This window comes from Chionomys nivalis, chromosome 5 (genome assembly GCF_950005125.1).
Source record: "Chionomys nivalis chromosome 5, mChiNiv1.1, whole genome shotgun sequence".
Lineage (NCBI taxonomy): Eukaryota > Metazoa > Chordata > Mammalia > Rodentia > Cricetidae > Chionomys > Chionomys nivalis.
This window is the reverse complement of record NC_080090.1, coordinates 60,470,675-60,489,025: the sequence shown is the minus strand read 5'-3', so window position 1 is coordinate 60,489,025 and position 18,351 is coordinate 60,470,675. Positions and strand designations below refer to the sequence as shown.

General features: G+C 35.9%; 1 protein-coding gene across 4 annotated transcripts in view; it reads right to left on the bottom strand.

Annotated features, from left to right (window-relative positions):
* Nucleotides 1–18,351, bottom strand: part of Rabgap1l (RAB GTPase activating protein 1 like) — a 659,411-nt gene that overhangs the window by 300,882 nt on the left and 340,178 nt on the right. For all 4 annotated transcript variants that reach the window (XM_057769682.1, XM_057769683.1, XM_057769684.1 and 1 more), the window contains one exon: nt 9,100–9,213. In XM_057769682.1, coding sequence (XP_057625665.1) covers nt 9,100–9,213 — 114 coding nt within the window. The remainder of the gene's footprint in view (nt 1–9,099; nt 9,214–18,351) is intronic.

Genomic DNA, 18,351 nt, shown 5'->3' with positions numbered 1-18,351 from the left:
AGGAAAATATGGCTCTTTAATGAGAATGCTGGATCCCCTAGGAATATGAATGGAGAGTAATTAACCTGCACCTACTTTACAAGTAAACTGTAGGTGATCACACTCTTTAATGTAAGAAGCAAATGCATAAGATTTCTACAGTATCTTTTCAGAACTCTAAGTCATTTTTTTTGTTTTTACATATTGTTCATACAATATGTATTTTACAGCCAGGTGTACTGACTTACACCTTTCATTCCAGAACTTAGGAGGCAGAGACAAGCAGACCTCTGTGAGTTTGAGGGCAGCCTTATCTATAAAATGAGGTCCAGGACAATCAGGGTTTCATAGTGACAGCCTGCCTTGAAAACAACAAGGGGGTTCATGAGCAGCATAGGAGGAGAAATCAAGCTGAGAGAAGGGAATCAAGTAAATAGGCCTGTATACATGTATTGCCCACTGCTTTTGATTGTGGTTGTGCTATCACTAGCTGCTTGAATTCCTGGCTTGACTTCTCTTCAGTGAGAATCTATAACCTGAAATTTCAAATCAAGTTATATTATACACACATATATCTATAATTTCTTAAAAACAAAAGACAAAATTACTAAACATAAAAGATAATAATTAGATCACCTTAAAAGTGATATCTGATAACAAAAATTCCATTAAAACAGCAAAACAATAAGTTACGCAAAAAACTTAATAACATACATACTATTAAAAAATCCAAAACCAGAGCATATAAAACACTTACAAAATTATAAACAAAAACTCAATGTTGAACAAATAAAAAACAGAATGTTTGGTATGATAAAAGATATCCTAATGGACAGTAGCATGTGTAAAGATGCTTATATTCAGTTAGTTACAGAAATGAGATACTACACTACCACAAAAATGCTTTAAGTTCAGAATTTATCAACTGTTGTTAAAACTATACAGTGATTAAAAAGTATAGATAGATAGGTGCTAAATATAGATATAGTATAGACAGATGCTAGACATAAATATAGCTCCAATTTGAAATTAAATAGAAATCCTTTGAAAATATGTTCAGAAGTATGAAGTTAACTTGAAAAGATGAAAATTCTTTGACTCAGACATTTCCTCCCTGGTATATAGTTAACAAAAATGCGTGCATGTGTGCACATCAAGCATCTGTGATACACATGTATGCAGTAACATTATTAATAATATCTAGAAACTGAAAGCAACTCAAATGTCTACCAAAAATAAAATAGATAATATAGTATGGTACATTCATACAGTTAACACATTAAACAATGATAAGCGTAACAAACTACTACTATCTAAGTTCATGTTGTTTGAATAATTCTTTAAAGTCCAGAATATTGGTTACCTTTCGGGGAGACATTGATCAAAGGAGTTAGACAAGAGGTTTCTGGGGCGCTGGCTGGTAAAGTTCCCTATCTTTATCTCAAGGTGTTTGTAGACTTAATAAACGTCCGCTGAGTTATGTAACCAAAATATTTGTGCATTTTATTATATGTGCATTTTATAATATAATTTTATTATGTTATATATCTTATTATAGTTTAATAAATGTTTCTCTAATGATGATGGTTAAACATAGAATAATCATAGAGAAATTATTCTTTATAAACCTGAAAGTTTCACTTAAAAATAAAGGTTCCACATTCTTAAAATTGACTCTAATAAAGGACAAAGAGTGTGAGCACTACATATTTCTTTTTTATCATCATTAGATATCACTGATCTTACTAAAACCTTTAAAGGCTTTAAGTACCAAAGATGATATGGTGCCAATCCCCCACGAGTACTTCTAAAAATCATTTGTAAAAGGGGTAAAACTTGTACGCAATACTAAAGTATTTTTTATAAGAGTTTGGATTATAAAATTCTGCTTGAAGTCATTGGAGGTAAACGCATTCTTCTGTGTGATGTTTTTACACAATTCCTGGGTGTAATGATGTTTTGGCTGTCATACAACAACAAAAAATAACTAAAACATTATCTTGTGTAGAAGACTGAGTAACTTCAAGTACAGTGGTGAACACAATAGCACAAATCTTGTCTGTACTGTCTTCCAGTAACACATTTGCATGTACACAGACAACTAGGTTACTTTTTCTTTGTACTTTAGTATTATTTCACAGTCTTCCAACTTTCATTTATGATGATGATGCTAAGATTCACTTGTTTAAATACTGTACCTACAAAACTAAGAAAACACTCAGGATTATAAACAACATGGGTTTTAGAGTCATCTAGAACAAACTAGATATCTAATGTCCTGTCTGGGTGACAAGAGCCAAGACACAGACTTCCTGAGGATTAGTTAACCTAATATCAGGATGACATGCATAACACGGTGTTTATAAATGCACCTGGCATAGTCCCTAATATGTGGGAGTTATTTCATAAGTATTTTTCATTAAACATATAAACATGTAGTACAAAATAATACTACAGAATTTTAAACTGAGTTAATGTCACTCTTGGCCATGTAGTGACTATATAATTTTCGGACTCATTTAACTCTCTGAATATCATTTGTGAAATGTAGGAAATTCTGTTTTCCCTATAATAACAACAGCTGTCAAATAAGAAGAGTTCAGAAGTGCTTTCTAAACCACAAGGTTTCATGAATTTCTAGTGTGTTTGTGTTGCTCAACATTAAGAAGATTTGAAATAATTCATTTTCCTTAGGAAAGTTAATTTTCTTTGAGAATACAGTATCTTCCTTAAGGTTTACTGAAAACACGTAATCAAGTGCTTTAAAGGATGTGCCAACAAAGCAAGCAGGCCCAGGGGTTCAAAGGACTCTTCAGCAGCCAATATTTAGATCTATCTTAGAAATTATGTCCTAACTCAAAGATATTCACCAGGACTCAAGAGGAAGAGAGGTGATCTGCACAGAATTTAAATATCTGCTGAATTCTTCAAGGGGTTCCTGAATCCTCCAAGGTACTATTTATAACCCACCTGGCAGAAACAGATATTCTAAGGAGACATCTGTTTCTCAGTCAGACTACAGAAACAATGCCTTCCACCCCACAGACGGAAATTTCCTCAAGAATCTCATACTAGGAGAAGGAAAAGGTTCCAGTCTTTTGGAAGAGGAACTAGTGTCCTAGAAAGAGACTTCACATAGTCCTAATGACTCGTCAGACACCTTATATGATGAAACTAAATCCCAGACAAGGATATTTTGGTCAGTGATAAGACAACACCTCAGCCAGAACTAATTAGATGTCCACACCCTTCACATCCTTGATCCTCTACTTAAATTTCACTTAAGTTTCACATCAAGACAGACTTGGAAGGATCACTGGATCTCTTTGTACCTCTTTCCAATGTAGCCACATTTAATAAATCTCCTTTATCTATGTGCCACTATAAATTTGACTCATTATTTGCTTATTGAGGATGTGCGGTTGAATATAGCTTGGATACAAGCTGTGAACCCAACTGCAATAAAATATTCTGAAATAAATTCTTTGGGTATATTTTGATTCAAGAGCACCTCCCTCCAAACCAAAGGGATCTTATGTCTTTGAATCTGGTTAGCTCAAGAATGAGACTCTTAGGGGTTGCTAAGACAAATGTGGTGCTGCGGTTTGAATGTTCCCCACAGACTTACATATTCAATACTTACTTCTCAGTTGGTAGCAATGAAAACCCTAGTATGTTCAGCATTACAAAAGTAGATCACAGTTGGTAGCAATGAAAACCCTAGTATGTAAAGCATTACAAAAGTAGATCATTGCCTTCATTCTATATTTTGTTCTGACCACTTGCTACCTGTCTTCTTGCCATCCAATCTGCAACAAAGCAAGCTGCTGTGCTCAACCAATCATGTTTGGCCACAATGTGCTGCCTCACCCCAGGCCCATAGAAATAGAACCAGAATTGAAACCTCTGATCTAAAATGAATCTTCTCTCCCTTGTAGTGGCATTTCCATTGTATTTTGATAAATAAAGCCTGCCTGAAGATTGTAGAGTAAAACAGCCCCACTGGTTAGCCTTACAGACCAGGTAATGGTAACATACACCTTTAATCCCAGTAGCCATACTAGTTGCCATAGAAATGGGATGGTGCATGCCTTTAATCATGGTAGTTCACGCCTTTAATCCCAGCCCTAGAAAGGATTATAAAATGGGAGGAGACAGTTCTCAGACACAGTCTCATTCTGAGATTTCTGGAGACAGGATCGCCATTTCGGATTGAAGTCGAGGTAAGAGCCAGTGGCTAACTAACAGTTTTGCTTTTTGAATCTTCAGGTTGAACCCCAATTTCTCTCTCTGAGTTTTTATTAATTGTGCTTCACTCCCTTTGCTTCTGTTAGGAAGTCTGTCACAAAATGAAAACCTTAATTCATGAAGCTACACCAAGTAGATTATCATCTGTTTGATAAATGCTTTCATTTGAATTAAAGTTTATTCAGGCACCCCAAAGAAGAGAGAATTTAATTAAAAGAAATAAGGTAGTCAAAAATTCTATTAAAAATATCATTAACTCAATGAAAAGTAATGAATTCTCAACGATAAATATCTTTTCTAAGTCTAGAAGACAACGCTAATAGTATTATTATTCATTTATAAATTGGTATTGTCTCCTCAAACCTGCATGTTTCATTATTAATATAAAAAAATAAAACTTTAAGTACTCTAGCCTTTAAAATAAATCCAATAGTGTTCTGATATCTAAAGTACTTAACATAATAGAAGTTGTATTTATTTGTTTTTCTACAAAACATTTTATTACCAAATTATAACCCACATAAGCAAGAGTATTGATCCCTTTGTAAAATACATTAAATTTTCTCATTAAATTCACAGCAGTAGTCTCTTTTTCAGAAAGCACTAGTGTTCATTAAAACATTAGAAAAAGCAGTATACACAAATTAAAGTCGCTTCAATCTATACTGTTGTGAATAAGTAATATTTTAACTGATTATTATGACTGATTGATCTTAGGTCTTACAAAGAGATGTATGTCTAAAAGTCAATCTATGCAAACTCCATGTAGTGGTGCAAACATAAACACCACACAGAAAGCAAGGCAAATTCCTGACACTAAGCTTAATAGCATACATACTGAGACATGACTGACACAGGGCTTAATTGTTAAGTTCTGTATTTATCAGTCATATTTGAAAGGAGTAAAATATAAACAGCATTTAAAATCACAGAAGCAGAAAAGTCTTTTGGGAGGCCACACCTCTACTGAGGAAAAAAACTCAAGAGTTTTTTTCTGAAAATTTTAACCTGTTCTTTTCCAGTCTGAGAGCTGTCATTACTTTATGGAAGGCTCAAAACCAGACTCAGGATTCTTAAAGCCTGGTGCTTAAATGATACCAAGTTGTCTCACAGTTTACAGCACATTTACATCATATGTAATTGGAAAATAGCTACTGGATCAACAGCATAGTCAGTATACCTTCAAGGGCATTCCGGAAATATGATACTGAATGGAAAAGAAAGTGGGCAGTGGAGGGACATTTTCATTTTCAGAAATCTCTGAGTTCGAATAAACTCTCTCCAAGCGAATTTATGACAACAGATGAAGCTTTGAACCATTTCAATTTCTTCCTACTCTGAAAAAAGATTTAAGAGGTGAAACTGGAATTGACGAGTTCATTAAAACCTAGAAAAAGTGTTCAGTAGTGTCCTTCAATCTGAAGAATCAGACCAGTACTTGGTTCATTAGGCCACAGAACTTCTCAACTACAAAGGCAGACTACGACATTCTTGAACCTGGAGTTGGTTCCTAAGTTTATAATAACTACATGTTTACACTACATGTAATGTCTGCTCAATTTGAAGGCCAAGCATATTACACCCAAGGAAAATATCCACTGATGAGAAATTATCACAAAGAAATGAGGTAATATGTGGACAAACACCATGCAAATGTGAAAGTACTATCATGTAACTATATAGGGAACACTGCTGTTTTGTGAAAGGCCTGTAACTCTGATTCTTGTATGTAAAATCATTCTTTCTTTTAAAGTCAGAAACAATACAAGGATTTGAACCATGGCTTTTTAATTTTTCACTAAACTAGAGGTGGTGAAAAGTTGAATAAGACAAGAAAAAAGAAGGATTTACAAAGATGTAGTGGAATTACTCTATTTCAGATTAGTAAAAAAGTAACTTATTAAGAACAAAGAATCATTAATGTTTACTCAGTTCTAAGAAAGATATACACAAAGACGACTCAAAGGCATAATGCTGAATATTATCCTAGGAATAAAAAAAAAATGAAAGGAGAAAAATTTCACCCAGTAGCCTTTAGTTTACACAAATGGCTTATACAGATATGAATAAGAGTTACAAAATGACAGGACTGTAACTTCCATTGGATTCAATATGCAAATCAAGGCGAGCAAGCAGGTTTGGCAGGTAAGTGTACCTTCCACCAAGCAGCCTGACATCCTATCTTTGATCTCTGGGAGTCACAAGATAGAAAAAGAGATTTGACTCCTGTGAATAATTCCCTGAACTTCACATGTACACACATACCCTCCAGCATATCCACATACACAGAGTAAATGACTTTTTAACATGCAAGAAAAAAGGAGAAAGAAGCTTAAAAATAATTATTTAGTTCAACACCAAATACTATTACACACACACACACACACACTATAATCATGCAAAACTATTTTATACTATACTACCAACTAAGACTTCCTGATAAGCCCAGACTACTAAACAACAACAAATTAAAGTAAACACAGGTCAGTCACAAGTTAAGTGGTCTATGCAGTAGAACTCTAACAAAGTTTAGATTCTACAATATTTTCTCATACATGTATCTCTGTCAACCTATACCAAAAATATACTGAAAAATTATTTATTTATTTATTTATTTATTTATTTATTTATTTATTTATTTATTTTGCTTTTTCGAGACAGGGTTTCTCTGTGGTTTTGGAGCCTGTCCTGGAACTAGCTCTTGTAGACCAGGCTGGTCTCGAACTCACAGGGATCCGCCTGCCTCTGCCTCCCAAGTGCTGGGATTAAAGGCGTGCGCCACCACCGCCATTTTATGTATATAATAAGATTAAATTCATGAATAACTTTTTTGATCCCTTGAATTTTATTTTATCTTCCATATATTAAAAAAATTTAACATAGTTTATGCTACTCCTCAGTAAGTATCTTAGATTCACATTTTGTAACATTTTTCATTCAGAAGAGCTTTACCATTTTAGATTTATGTGGCAAAATACATGGAGAGCCTAAGATTATCAGGTAATGTGTATGTAAATGCACAGACAACTATTCTACAGAGGATCAGGAATATTTATCATAACAACACAGCAAAGGATATCAAGAAATTACAAGTGCTCATCAGTGAACCTATGTATTTGTGTTCAGATAGTTTTCAGAAATTTTTCTTTTAAATATTATATAATGAAGCAAATACTATTTTTACTACAATGGATCCAAATAGTATGACAGAACTGAAAGACTATAGATCCATATGTTTATTCATATGAAAAAAGTAGCATAAGCAGAGAAAAAGTATGGGAAAAGCCAATGACTGGCTGAAAATATACTAAGTGAGAGTGGGAAATGCCACTCCATATGCCACAAGCTAGATTCTTCTAAATCAACTTAAAAACTTTATATAATTTCCTACACTTTTTATATGAACCAAAAGCTAATTTGCTTACAGAATTTTCAAATGTAAAGAAAAACTGTCATAATTACTTTTACCTTTTTATTAGTACATAATGAATATATCATATTTTTATGATTATTAAACTAGATGATTTTAAAATTTTAAAAATTTGACTTTTAAACTAGATTTTGCAGAGCTTAGTTTACACAAAAGTTGAATTATTTACATATTTCTGGTTCAAAAAGAAAGACTTATGTAAAAATAGATTAATTTATTTACTTTATTTTATTGTTTTAATTTGGTGCCCAAGGTCAATGCCAGAGCCCTGTTTGCGCTAGACAGGCATTCTACTACTGAAGCATATCCACAGCCCTCTTTCTGATCTGTATATAATATTCTGAATAGCTAGACCAGGAGAGGTAGAGAGCTAGAGAAGAGAGAAGGGAATGGAGAAGAGGAGAAAAATGAGAAAGAAAAGTCAAGGAGGGAGGGAAGAAAGGAGGGAGGAAAAGGAAAAGGGATAGAAGGAAGGAAAGAGGGAAGAGAAAGAAGTAGGAAGAGGAGGAGGAAGAAGAGAGAAGGAAGGAAAGAAAAGAATATGAAAAAGGGAAAGCATCACGTTCAAGAAGCATTTTGTTGAGAGATACTCTACTGCTATTTCAATATCCAAACTTTAACAACTATTCTTGGTTTTCAGTGCAGGCAGACATTTCTGTGAGTGCTAACAAAAACAACAGCAACTACCAAATGAAATGGATTTGTAAATACTTCAGAGTAGCTACTGGCTCTTTGCTACCCTTTAGAAAGGCTAAACTGGTCATCAAACTTGGTATTTTTTTCTCTGCATCATCAGCACTGACAGTCTCTATGTGAACGGCAGGTGAAAACAGAACTTAAGCCCACCGTGCTTCACTCTGTATTTCTGATTTAACCTACGAAATCAGTAAGTTATTGGATCTTCTCCTCTGACAGAATCTTCAACTACAAACAATGAAGCAGCTTTTTTCTAGGTCTACTAATGACAAGGAAGATGAAAGATTTCAAAATGAAATGTAAAAACGACACAAAAGATTTTGGAACTTGCCAGTACTCAACAAGCGGCCCACACCAGTTCTCATGCTTGTCTATCATCAAAAAGTGGAGGCAATTCTCACATTATCTCATCTGAAAGAACCTTCTGTTCTTTTCCTGCTAGTGGGTGAGCCAAACTGGGATTGTGTTGTGCCTCTTTCAGAACAAAAAGCAAGAAGGGTCACCTTCCACGCTCAGCATAAAGGATGTGGTGGTATATGGGTAAGCAGAGAACCCAGTGCAAAGAAAGCACCGGGAGAGTTACAAAATATAGCAATCTCTAGGAGAGGTTCCTTAAAAATATAACAATCTCTATGAGAGGTCCCTTAAAAATATAACAATCTCTATGAGAGGTCCCTTAAAGATATAACAATCTCTATGAGAGGTCCCTGATCACCAAATGAGGAAACATGAGAGCAGAACCCTACCTTGCAGATCTTATAGAGAGATTCCTGTCCGTCTCCTCCAGTGTCTTTGAAGTAATCATGAGCGGGAAATGTACGATGGATATCTCGAGTAATTACACTCTCCTGTGCAGAGTCCTAAACAGGAAAACAAAAACCAGAGTTGACTATTCACGTAAAAATTTCTTTTCAATTATGTAAAATAACACATACATTAAAATTTAAAGGATATAAAAAGCATACCTAAAAAACTAGTCATTCAAAAGAACAAAAAACTAAAATAAAAAAGTCATCAGGGAGAGACAGGAAGTAAAGGCTATTGTAACCAAATCTGATGACCTGAACTTGGTCTCCAGGACCTATATGGTGGTAGGAGGGAACTAAACTCTAAACTCTACATGTATGCCATGGCATGCAATACCCACACACGTATACATACATACGTGTCCACATAAAATAAAAAGAAAACAAAACAGAACAAAACCCTCTTTCCTTCTAACACAGTTTCATTCCTTTACTTAAGTGCCACCACCAATTCTGTCCTTTCACATGTATGTTTATACAGGTCTGTGTATGTGTAGGTGTTTGTGTATGTTTACATAAGAAGACTGAAAGAAAAAATCTGTATACACATATTTCCAGAGACAAACCGCATGTTTTTTTCACTTACTGATATGAATTACACACTGTTCATTATCAAGACAGAATCAATTTTTAAAAAGAAGAAAATACATCTGTTCTCAGATATACTCTATTAGCCAATTAACATTCTCTATTTTTCGATTTCATAAAGAACACTTTTGTATGTGTGTGCTTTGTTTTAAAGATTTCTAATTTATTATTTTTTCTGTTTGTGTGTGTGTTTCTATGATATTATGTCACATGTGTGAAGGTGTTCACAGAGGGCAAAAGAAAGCAGTAGAACCTCTTAAACTGGAGTTACAGTTGGTTGTGAGCCATAAGACATGAGTGCTGGGAACTGAACTGAGTCAGGTCCTCCAGAATGCAACTCTTTTTAACCATAAGTCATCTCTTCAGCCCCCTACATGTGTGTACCTGTGCATATCTCTCTCTCTCTCTCTCTCTCTCTCTCTCTCTCTCTCTCTCTCTCTCTCTCTCTCTCTCTCTCTCTGTGTGTGTGTGTGTTTTCAAGGATAAATTACCAAAAGTTCAACAGCTAGATGATGTACACATTTTAAACTTTGTTTCTTCTTTTGGGTTGTATTTAGGACAGGTATTCATGATGTCAAGGCTAACTGAACTGGATTCTCCTGCCTCCATCTGCAGAGTACTGAAATTATAAGTATGTGTGGTATTGCACAGCAGAAAAAAATAACGACATCTTGAATTTTGCAGGAAAATTGATGGACCTAGAAAACATTATTTTGAGTGAGGTAACCCAGACACAGAAAAACAATTATCACATGTACTCACTCATAGGTAGTTTTTAAACATAAAGCAAAGAAAACTAGTCTACAAACCACAATCCCAGAGAACCTAGACAACTATGAGCACACTAAGAGAGACTTACATAGATCTAATCTACATGGGAAGTATAAAAAGTCAAGATCTTCCAAGTAAACTGGGAGCATGGGGATCTAGGGGGAGGACTGAAGGGGAGAGGGGGGAGGCAGGGAGGGGAGCAGAGAAAAATGTAGAGCTCAATAAAAATCAATAAAAAAGATTGCTACACAGTAATCATTACAAACTATGCTTTGAATTGAAGGTACACTTATTTTTTGTTTCACCTGTGGCTTTTCATTAAGATTTGCGTCATATTGATGAGAATATATCAAACATCGCCCCAAAAACCATGGAAATGGATGGACTTTTAAGATTTATCTTTTAGAAGTATATTGTGTATGGTTATCCATTCAAGCCAACAGAAGCAATTTCAATGAAATAAGTAGAGAGGAAAATTCTATTGCAAACAGAGTATGTTTTAAGGTATTATACTGAGGGGAAAATGAAGTCTTTGGAATCACTTATTCTAGCATTATAATAGTGTGTTCCTTCTCCCACTGGCACCAGGCCGTAGTCAGGCCTCAGAAGCGTTGCATCTTATGTAAGTTTTGAAAGATTATTTGTTAGTGTTCCATTTGCATGACCTTAGAATCTCCTATTTTTTTTTGAGTTTTCCTTCCTAACTATCTCAAGTACAAAGCAATTTCCTTCAGAATTAATTTCATTGCTTTAAATTTGCCAACTTACCATGTTTTTTAAAATTATTCCACTTTAAAAGTTAAAATTATTCCACTTTAAAAGTTAAAATAACTACATAATGTAAAAAAATAAGTATGGATTACCATGCCTACTTGTACTTTCAGATCTGATACAGATATTCTCACTCTAGAGCTGCCATAGAGATATGTACTTCAAATAATAATAGAGCACATATTTCTTTACATTTTCTAAATAATGTATTTTATACTTTTTAATCATGTACAATATGGTAAATGAAACTTGAACCACAATCTTTTAAAGGCTATAAACCACCCCAACCCCCCCCACACACAAAGACATATACTAGGCAAACTATAAAACTCATTCATTTTACAAATAAGAATCCTACAACCTACAATATAGAAGCTTATGTTTTAAAACATGAATTTAAGAACTATGAAGGCAGTGCTAAGAGGAAAGTTCATAGCACTAAGTGCCCACATAAAGAAAATGGAGAAAGCACACATTAGAGACTTAACAGCACACCTGAAAGCTCTAGAAAAAAAAAAGAAGTAGACTCACCTAGGAGGAGTAGAAGACTGGAAATAATCAAACTGAGGGCTGAAATTAACAAAACAGAAACACAGAAAACAGTCCAAAGAATCAATGAAACAAAAAGCTGGTTCCTGGAAAAAATCAACAAGATTGACAAACCCCCATCCAAACTAATCAAACGGCAGAGAGAGAACATGCAAATTAACAAGATCAGAAATGAAAAGGGGAAATAGGCCGGGCGGTGGTGGCGCACACCTTTAATCCCAGCACTTGGGAGGCAGAGGCAGGTGAATCTCTGTGAGTTCGAGACCAGCCTGGTCTACAAGAGCTAGTTCCAGGACAGGCTCCAAAGCCACAGAGAAACCCTGTCTTGGAAAATCCAAAAAAAAAAAAGGGGGGGGGGACATAACCACAGACACAGAGGAAATTCAGAGAATCATTAGATCTTACTGCAAAAGCCTGTATGCCACAAAATAGGAAAATGTGAAAGAAATGGACACTTTTTAAAATAAGTACCATATACCAAAATTAAATCAAGAGCAGGTGAACAGTTTAAATAGACCTATAAGTTGTGAGGAATTAGAAGTTGTCATCAGAAACCGCCCTACCAAAAAAAGCCCTGGACCAGATGGTTTCAATGCAGAATTCTACCAAAACTTCCAAGAAGAGCTAATACCTATACTCCTTAATGTGTTTCACAAAATAGAAACAGAAGAGTCATTGCCAAACTCCTTTTATGAAGCTACAGTCACCCTGATACCAAAACCACACAAAGACTTAACCAAGAAAGAGAATTACAGGGCAACCTCACTCATGAACATCGATGCAAAATTCTCAATAAAATACTGGCAAACCAAATCCAAGAACACATCCAAAAAAATTATGCATTATGATCAAGTAGGCTTCATCCCAGAGATGCAGGACTGGTTCAACATACGAAAATCTGTCAATGCAATCCATCATTTTATAGAGATCTGGAAAATGAAAGCTCAAAATTGTATAAAATTCTGAACCTAGTTTTAAAAAGACTGATTATTACCTTGATTTTATTTTAATCATAGTAATGTTTGTTTTATCTCTACTTAAATGTCAAGAAAACAAGATACATACTTTGAATAACTTTAATGATGTAAATACTTTGTACAATTCAGAAAAGCATCAAAGACTGATAATTGCAAATTAAATAAATGTATTGTTTAATCTCTTGCTTCCTCAAAGATTGAACAATCCTCTTTCTGCCTCATATCAGAAAGGAAAGGGATGCTTAAAATGTGAGTTGCTTTAATGATGCTGGTTCCATCTCCTTGTAGCTGAGAAGTATACAAGGAGCAGGCAGCTGAACAGTCTAGCTAAGCCAGGCCCTTCTCTTGTTGCCTTTCTCACTTCAGCTGCTACTTCATGCTGGGTGGTAATTAGATCATATGTCATGCAGAGAAAGAAAAGAAGCAAAATGACAAGTTCCAAATCTGCTAGCGCACATCTGATAAGGCAGTCCAGAGGACATTCTTATGGCTTACAGGAATGGAACACTGAAGCTGAATAAACATGGAACTTCAATGTTTTAAATAGCCTAAGTAAAAAGAATACATTCATAAAAAATTGACACTTGACAAGGCAATCAATTTCCAAACACAGTGAAGACTTGGAAGAGGTCTGAAAAAGGGTAGAACAAATTTTAACATATAAAAATTATATTACAGAGCTAAGGATTTGTATCTCAGTGGTGGAGCACTTGTTTAGCATGTGGCATTCTGAATATGAAAACCTGCTAAGCACAGAGACAGAAACGGTCACTTCCCAAGTTTTACTGATGGAGGCTTCTCTTTACATTGCACTTGTAACCTACAGGAAACAAGATGAACAGAATGACACCGCCACGGGTGAACAACTTCAGGCACAAACAGGTACCCAGTGGCCCACAGGACAATTCTTTGGATTTTACGGGATATTTAAGGGGAAAATCAGTAGATCCATCTTCCCTAGAAACTGTTTATACATGCATCATCATTTTAAGTTTACATGGTACCAAATAGTCTGGTTCAGAGGAGTGAAATTGGTCAAAAATTTCTTAAAAGTATATCTGCATAACAGCAAGCATAATTTTGTCTATGCATTCTTGATCTGTCTTAATTATAAACCAATAGTCAAAACTAAGGAAAAATAAAATCAACACTTTTCCTTTTCCATTTTTTTAAAAGTTCATCCAATACAGGGCCTTGAATGGAAAACTACTCTTCCGTGATCACTATTTTAACCGCATCTAATTTGAAATGGTAAACAAATACAGACTCAAGTATAATGTGCTATAATTTCGATGGGGTTTTAGTACATCACACTGAAAGTTTTGTTCTAATTTGGGTATAATAGGTAGGAGATGGTGAAACATTTAAACCTGGGCCCTAGTGTATGATGGTTACCTCAGTGGGTGGAGCACTGCCCTTGAAAAGAATTACTGTACTTCTTGTGGATGTCAGGCTAAGTGTTGTGAGAAAATTGTTTGAAAAAGGAAGTAACAGATCATCCTGACTCAACTTTCTTGTTCTAAGTCATCTTTCTCTCTTCATACATGCTTTTACCAACATGAGGGCCCATCTGGGGTGCTAAAAATTACCCAGACTTAGGTATTTTGTTATAAGAATAGACAGGCTAAGGTAATGTGTAATGTTCAAAAAAAGGTACTTAGCAAGCCCATTACAATCGTGTGTGTGTGTATGTGTAAGTAAGTAAATGGGATCAACATACATGATGTGAAAAATACACAGAAAAAACAAACAAACAAACAAACAAACACCTTCACTACCGGTTATTTTAAAATACTCAATTTATTGCTGCCAAGTATAGTTACTTTACCCATATTATAACGTTATACTGCTACTTCTCTCTTTTGAGGAATTACCCATCTGAAGAAGGATCAAATAACTTACCATATAAATGTGTGCAAAGGAGCTCAGGTTAAAAGCAGCTATTTATATATTTCTAAAACCTCTCTTAGCACAGCAGAAACTGATATGAGGTATTTTCTTGAAAGTCCTCAGAGCAGAACTTGTCTAAAACACAGCAATCATTTCCACTGTGAGAAGAAGAAATCATCCTTCCATGGGCTTCTGCTTCACCACTGTCCAGACTCCCAACCTGACCCATAATTTACTTCTCAGGAGATACAGTGCCCATTCTGCTCTTCAGAATTCACTGTGCTGGTTCAGCAGTCAGACCCTAATAATCCTTCTGTTTTTCTCACAATATCAGTAGAATTTGAAATGAATTATTTACTCTTATGGAATATCAGTTTCTCTATCTGTGAAAAAGGCTAACATCAAATATATAGTACTGTTTAGAGTGAAATAATGCAAGTAATATTTCGCCTATTATAAATTGTGCATGCTATATTTAACTGTGTACATTTTTTGATGAGTATATACTTCAGAAATTCTACAGACTTCCATACTTAAATAAAATAAATGACTATCTTTGAGTAACATAAACACCATGATTATGAAGCCAATTCTCTGAAATTTATATGCGATATATTAATCTACACATACTCTACTCTGAAATACTTTTCACACATTCAAGTCCTAAATTATCACTGTTTCTATTAACCTTCTGACAAAATCAGAGTGGAAAATTATTGGCTTCAGGTTTTATATAACCGCCCGACAAAGAAAACTATGGGCAAATAAACTAAGAAGGAGGATGAGAAAGATGGTAAAGCTGTGGCAAATTTTCCAAGGTAGTAACCATTTCTACCATTACTTTAGAAATCAGATTCAAAAGAACAGGAGAGATGAAGTCACTGTTATGAAGATGACAAATGGCACTGCAATTATTGCATGCTTTCCTGTGGATCATCACCAAGAACTTTACCTACAGTCAAAATCCTAAAGGGGATCCTTTCTACTGCCTTGTTAGGTTATCTTATACCCCAAGTTTTCTTGGGACAACAAGGCAAGAAAAATTGGTAACCAAGTCTGAAAGGTTCATTTTTATTCTGCATGCCTAACTCTATCACCATATAGAAATGGAATCCTACCTTACAATTTTTACTCTTTGGGAGACCGGCAGGCAGGCGCACACAGCGGAGACCAGCGCACAGACACGGCGGATGTGGGATAGTCCAAGTATGAAATAGTGAAGCCCACACTGAGAGCAGATCGCCTACAATCAAATCAAATCAAGTAGGTTTCTTGGGGCCTAACAAGCAGAGTGGGAGGCCTTTTATTGGCGAGGTCCTCGGGCAAACGGGGAGACTGGTCCTGTCCCTGAAGACCTTCCTGGGTGGGGAGAGTGTTCTTGGCCCACAGCGGGACACATGAAATGGAGCAGGGGCATTCCCCGACCCCCTTGACCCTCCAGTTAGTCTGCGAGGGCTGGTCCCCGCTGCTGGGGCTGCTCCTCCTCTGCTGCAACCTCTCTCTCCCTGGCCCATCCCAGCTTGCACCCAGGGGCCTTCTTCACTCTCCCTCCCCTCCGCGGGGCAACAGGATCACCCAGTTTAGCCTATTTGGGCTCTGGGTCAGGAGCTCCGGACAGAGGGCAGCTGGAGTTTCTCTGTTTTGGTGGCTGGCCTGCAGAGTGGTAGACCCTTTGTTGGCGAGGTCCCTGGCAAACGGGGAGCCTGGTCCTGTTCCTGAAGACCCTTCTGAGTGGTGAGAGGGATCTAGGCACGCGGGGGGAGCCAGGAAACGAGGCAAGGGCATCTTGTAAGTGGGGCCCCTGGCCAGCAGGGAAACCTGATCCTGCTTTAAAAGACTCATTACATAGCATTGATAGGAGGAGATGGGCAGGCACCAATGCAAGAATTCACCCAATAATCTGAAAAACAACATGAAAACACCAGAACCCAATGATCTTACAACAGAAGGACTTGAACACCCTAACACAGAAGAAGGGGAAAAAATTGACTTTATGAAAGCAATAGAGTCCCTTAAACAACATGTAAAAAACACCCTTATAGAAATGGATGAGAAGTATAACAAAACCTTTGAAGAAATGAATAAATATGTAAATAATACATTGGGAAACCAAGAAAAAAACGATCAAACAGGTAATGAAAACAGTTCAAAAATTGAAAACTGAAATGGAAGCAAGGAAGAAAACACAAACTGAAGACCAGCTATATGGAAAATCTAGATCTACGAGCAGAGTCTACAGAAACAAGCATAATCAATAGAATACAAGAGATAGAAGAAAGAATCTCAGATTCTGAGGACACCATAGAGAAAATAAACACAATGATCAAAGAAAACAGCAAAGCCAACAAATTCTCATCACAAAACATTCAGGAAATATGGGACACAATAAAAAGAACAAACCTAAGAATAATAGGGATAGAAGAAGGAGAAGAGTCACAGCTCAAAGGCCCAGAAAATATTTTTAACAAAATTATGGAAGAAAACTTTCCCAACATAAAGAAAGATATTCCTTTGAATATTCAAGAAGCATACAGAACGCCAAACAGACTGGAACAAAAAAAACATCCCCTCGCCATATAATAAGCAAAACACAAAATATACATATTAAAGAAAGAATATTAAGAGCAGCAAAGGAAAAAGGGCAAGTAACTTATAAAGGTAAACCTATCAGACTTACACCTGACTTCTCTATGGAAGCCATAAAAGCCAGAAGGTCCTGGATAGTGGTACTGCAGAAACTAAGAGACCATGGATGCAAACCCAAACTACTATATCCAGCCAAGCTATCGTTCACTATAAATGGAGAAAACAAGACATTCCAGGATAAGAACAAATTTAAACAATACGTTGCCACAAATCCAGCCCTACAGAAAGTTATAGAAGGAAAATCACAACCCAAGGAATCCAACATAGACAACACTGCCTACAACAACTTAGGCATCTAGCGACCCTTCACCAGCACGACTCAAAGAAGGGAGACATACAAACTCTACTACCAAAAACAATAGGAATAACCAGAGTAAACAACCACTGGGCATTATTATCACTTAATATTAATGGTCTCAATTCACCAATAAAAAGGCACAGGCTAAGAGATTGGATATGAAAACAGGATCCAACATTCTGTTGTTTGCAAGAAACACATCTCAACCACAAAGACAGGCATCTACTTAGAGTAAAGGGTTGGGAAAAGGTTTTTCAAGCAAATGGTCCAAAGAAAAAAGCAGGTGTGGCCAAACTAATTTCTTACAAAACTGACTTCAAACTAAAATCAATCAGAAGAGATCGAGATGGACACTTTATACTCAAAACAGGAACAATTCTCTCAATCCTGAATATCTATGCCCCTAATATAAAAGCACCCACTTATGTAAAAGAAATATTACTAGAACTTAAGGCAGACATCAAACCACACACACTAGTAGTAGGAGACTTCAACACACCTCTCTCACCAATGGACAGGTCAATCAGACAGAAACCTAATAGAGAATTAAGAGAATTGTTGGAGGTAATGAAGCAAATGGACTTAACAGACATCTATAGAACACTCCACCCAAATAGGAAAGAATTTACCTTCTTCTCTGCAGCTCATGGAACCTTCTCGAAAATTGACCACATACTCGGAAACAAAGGAAACCTCCACAGA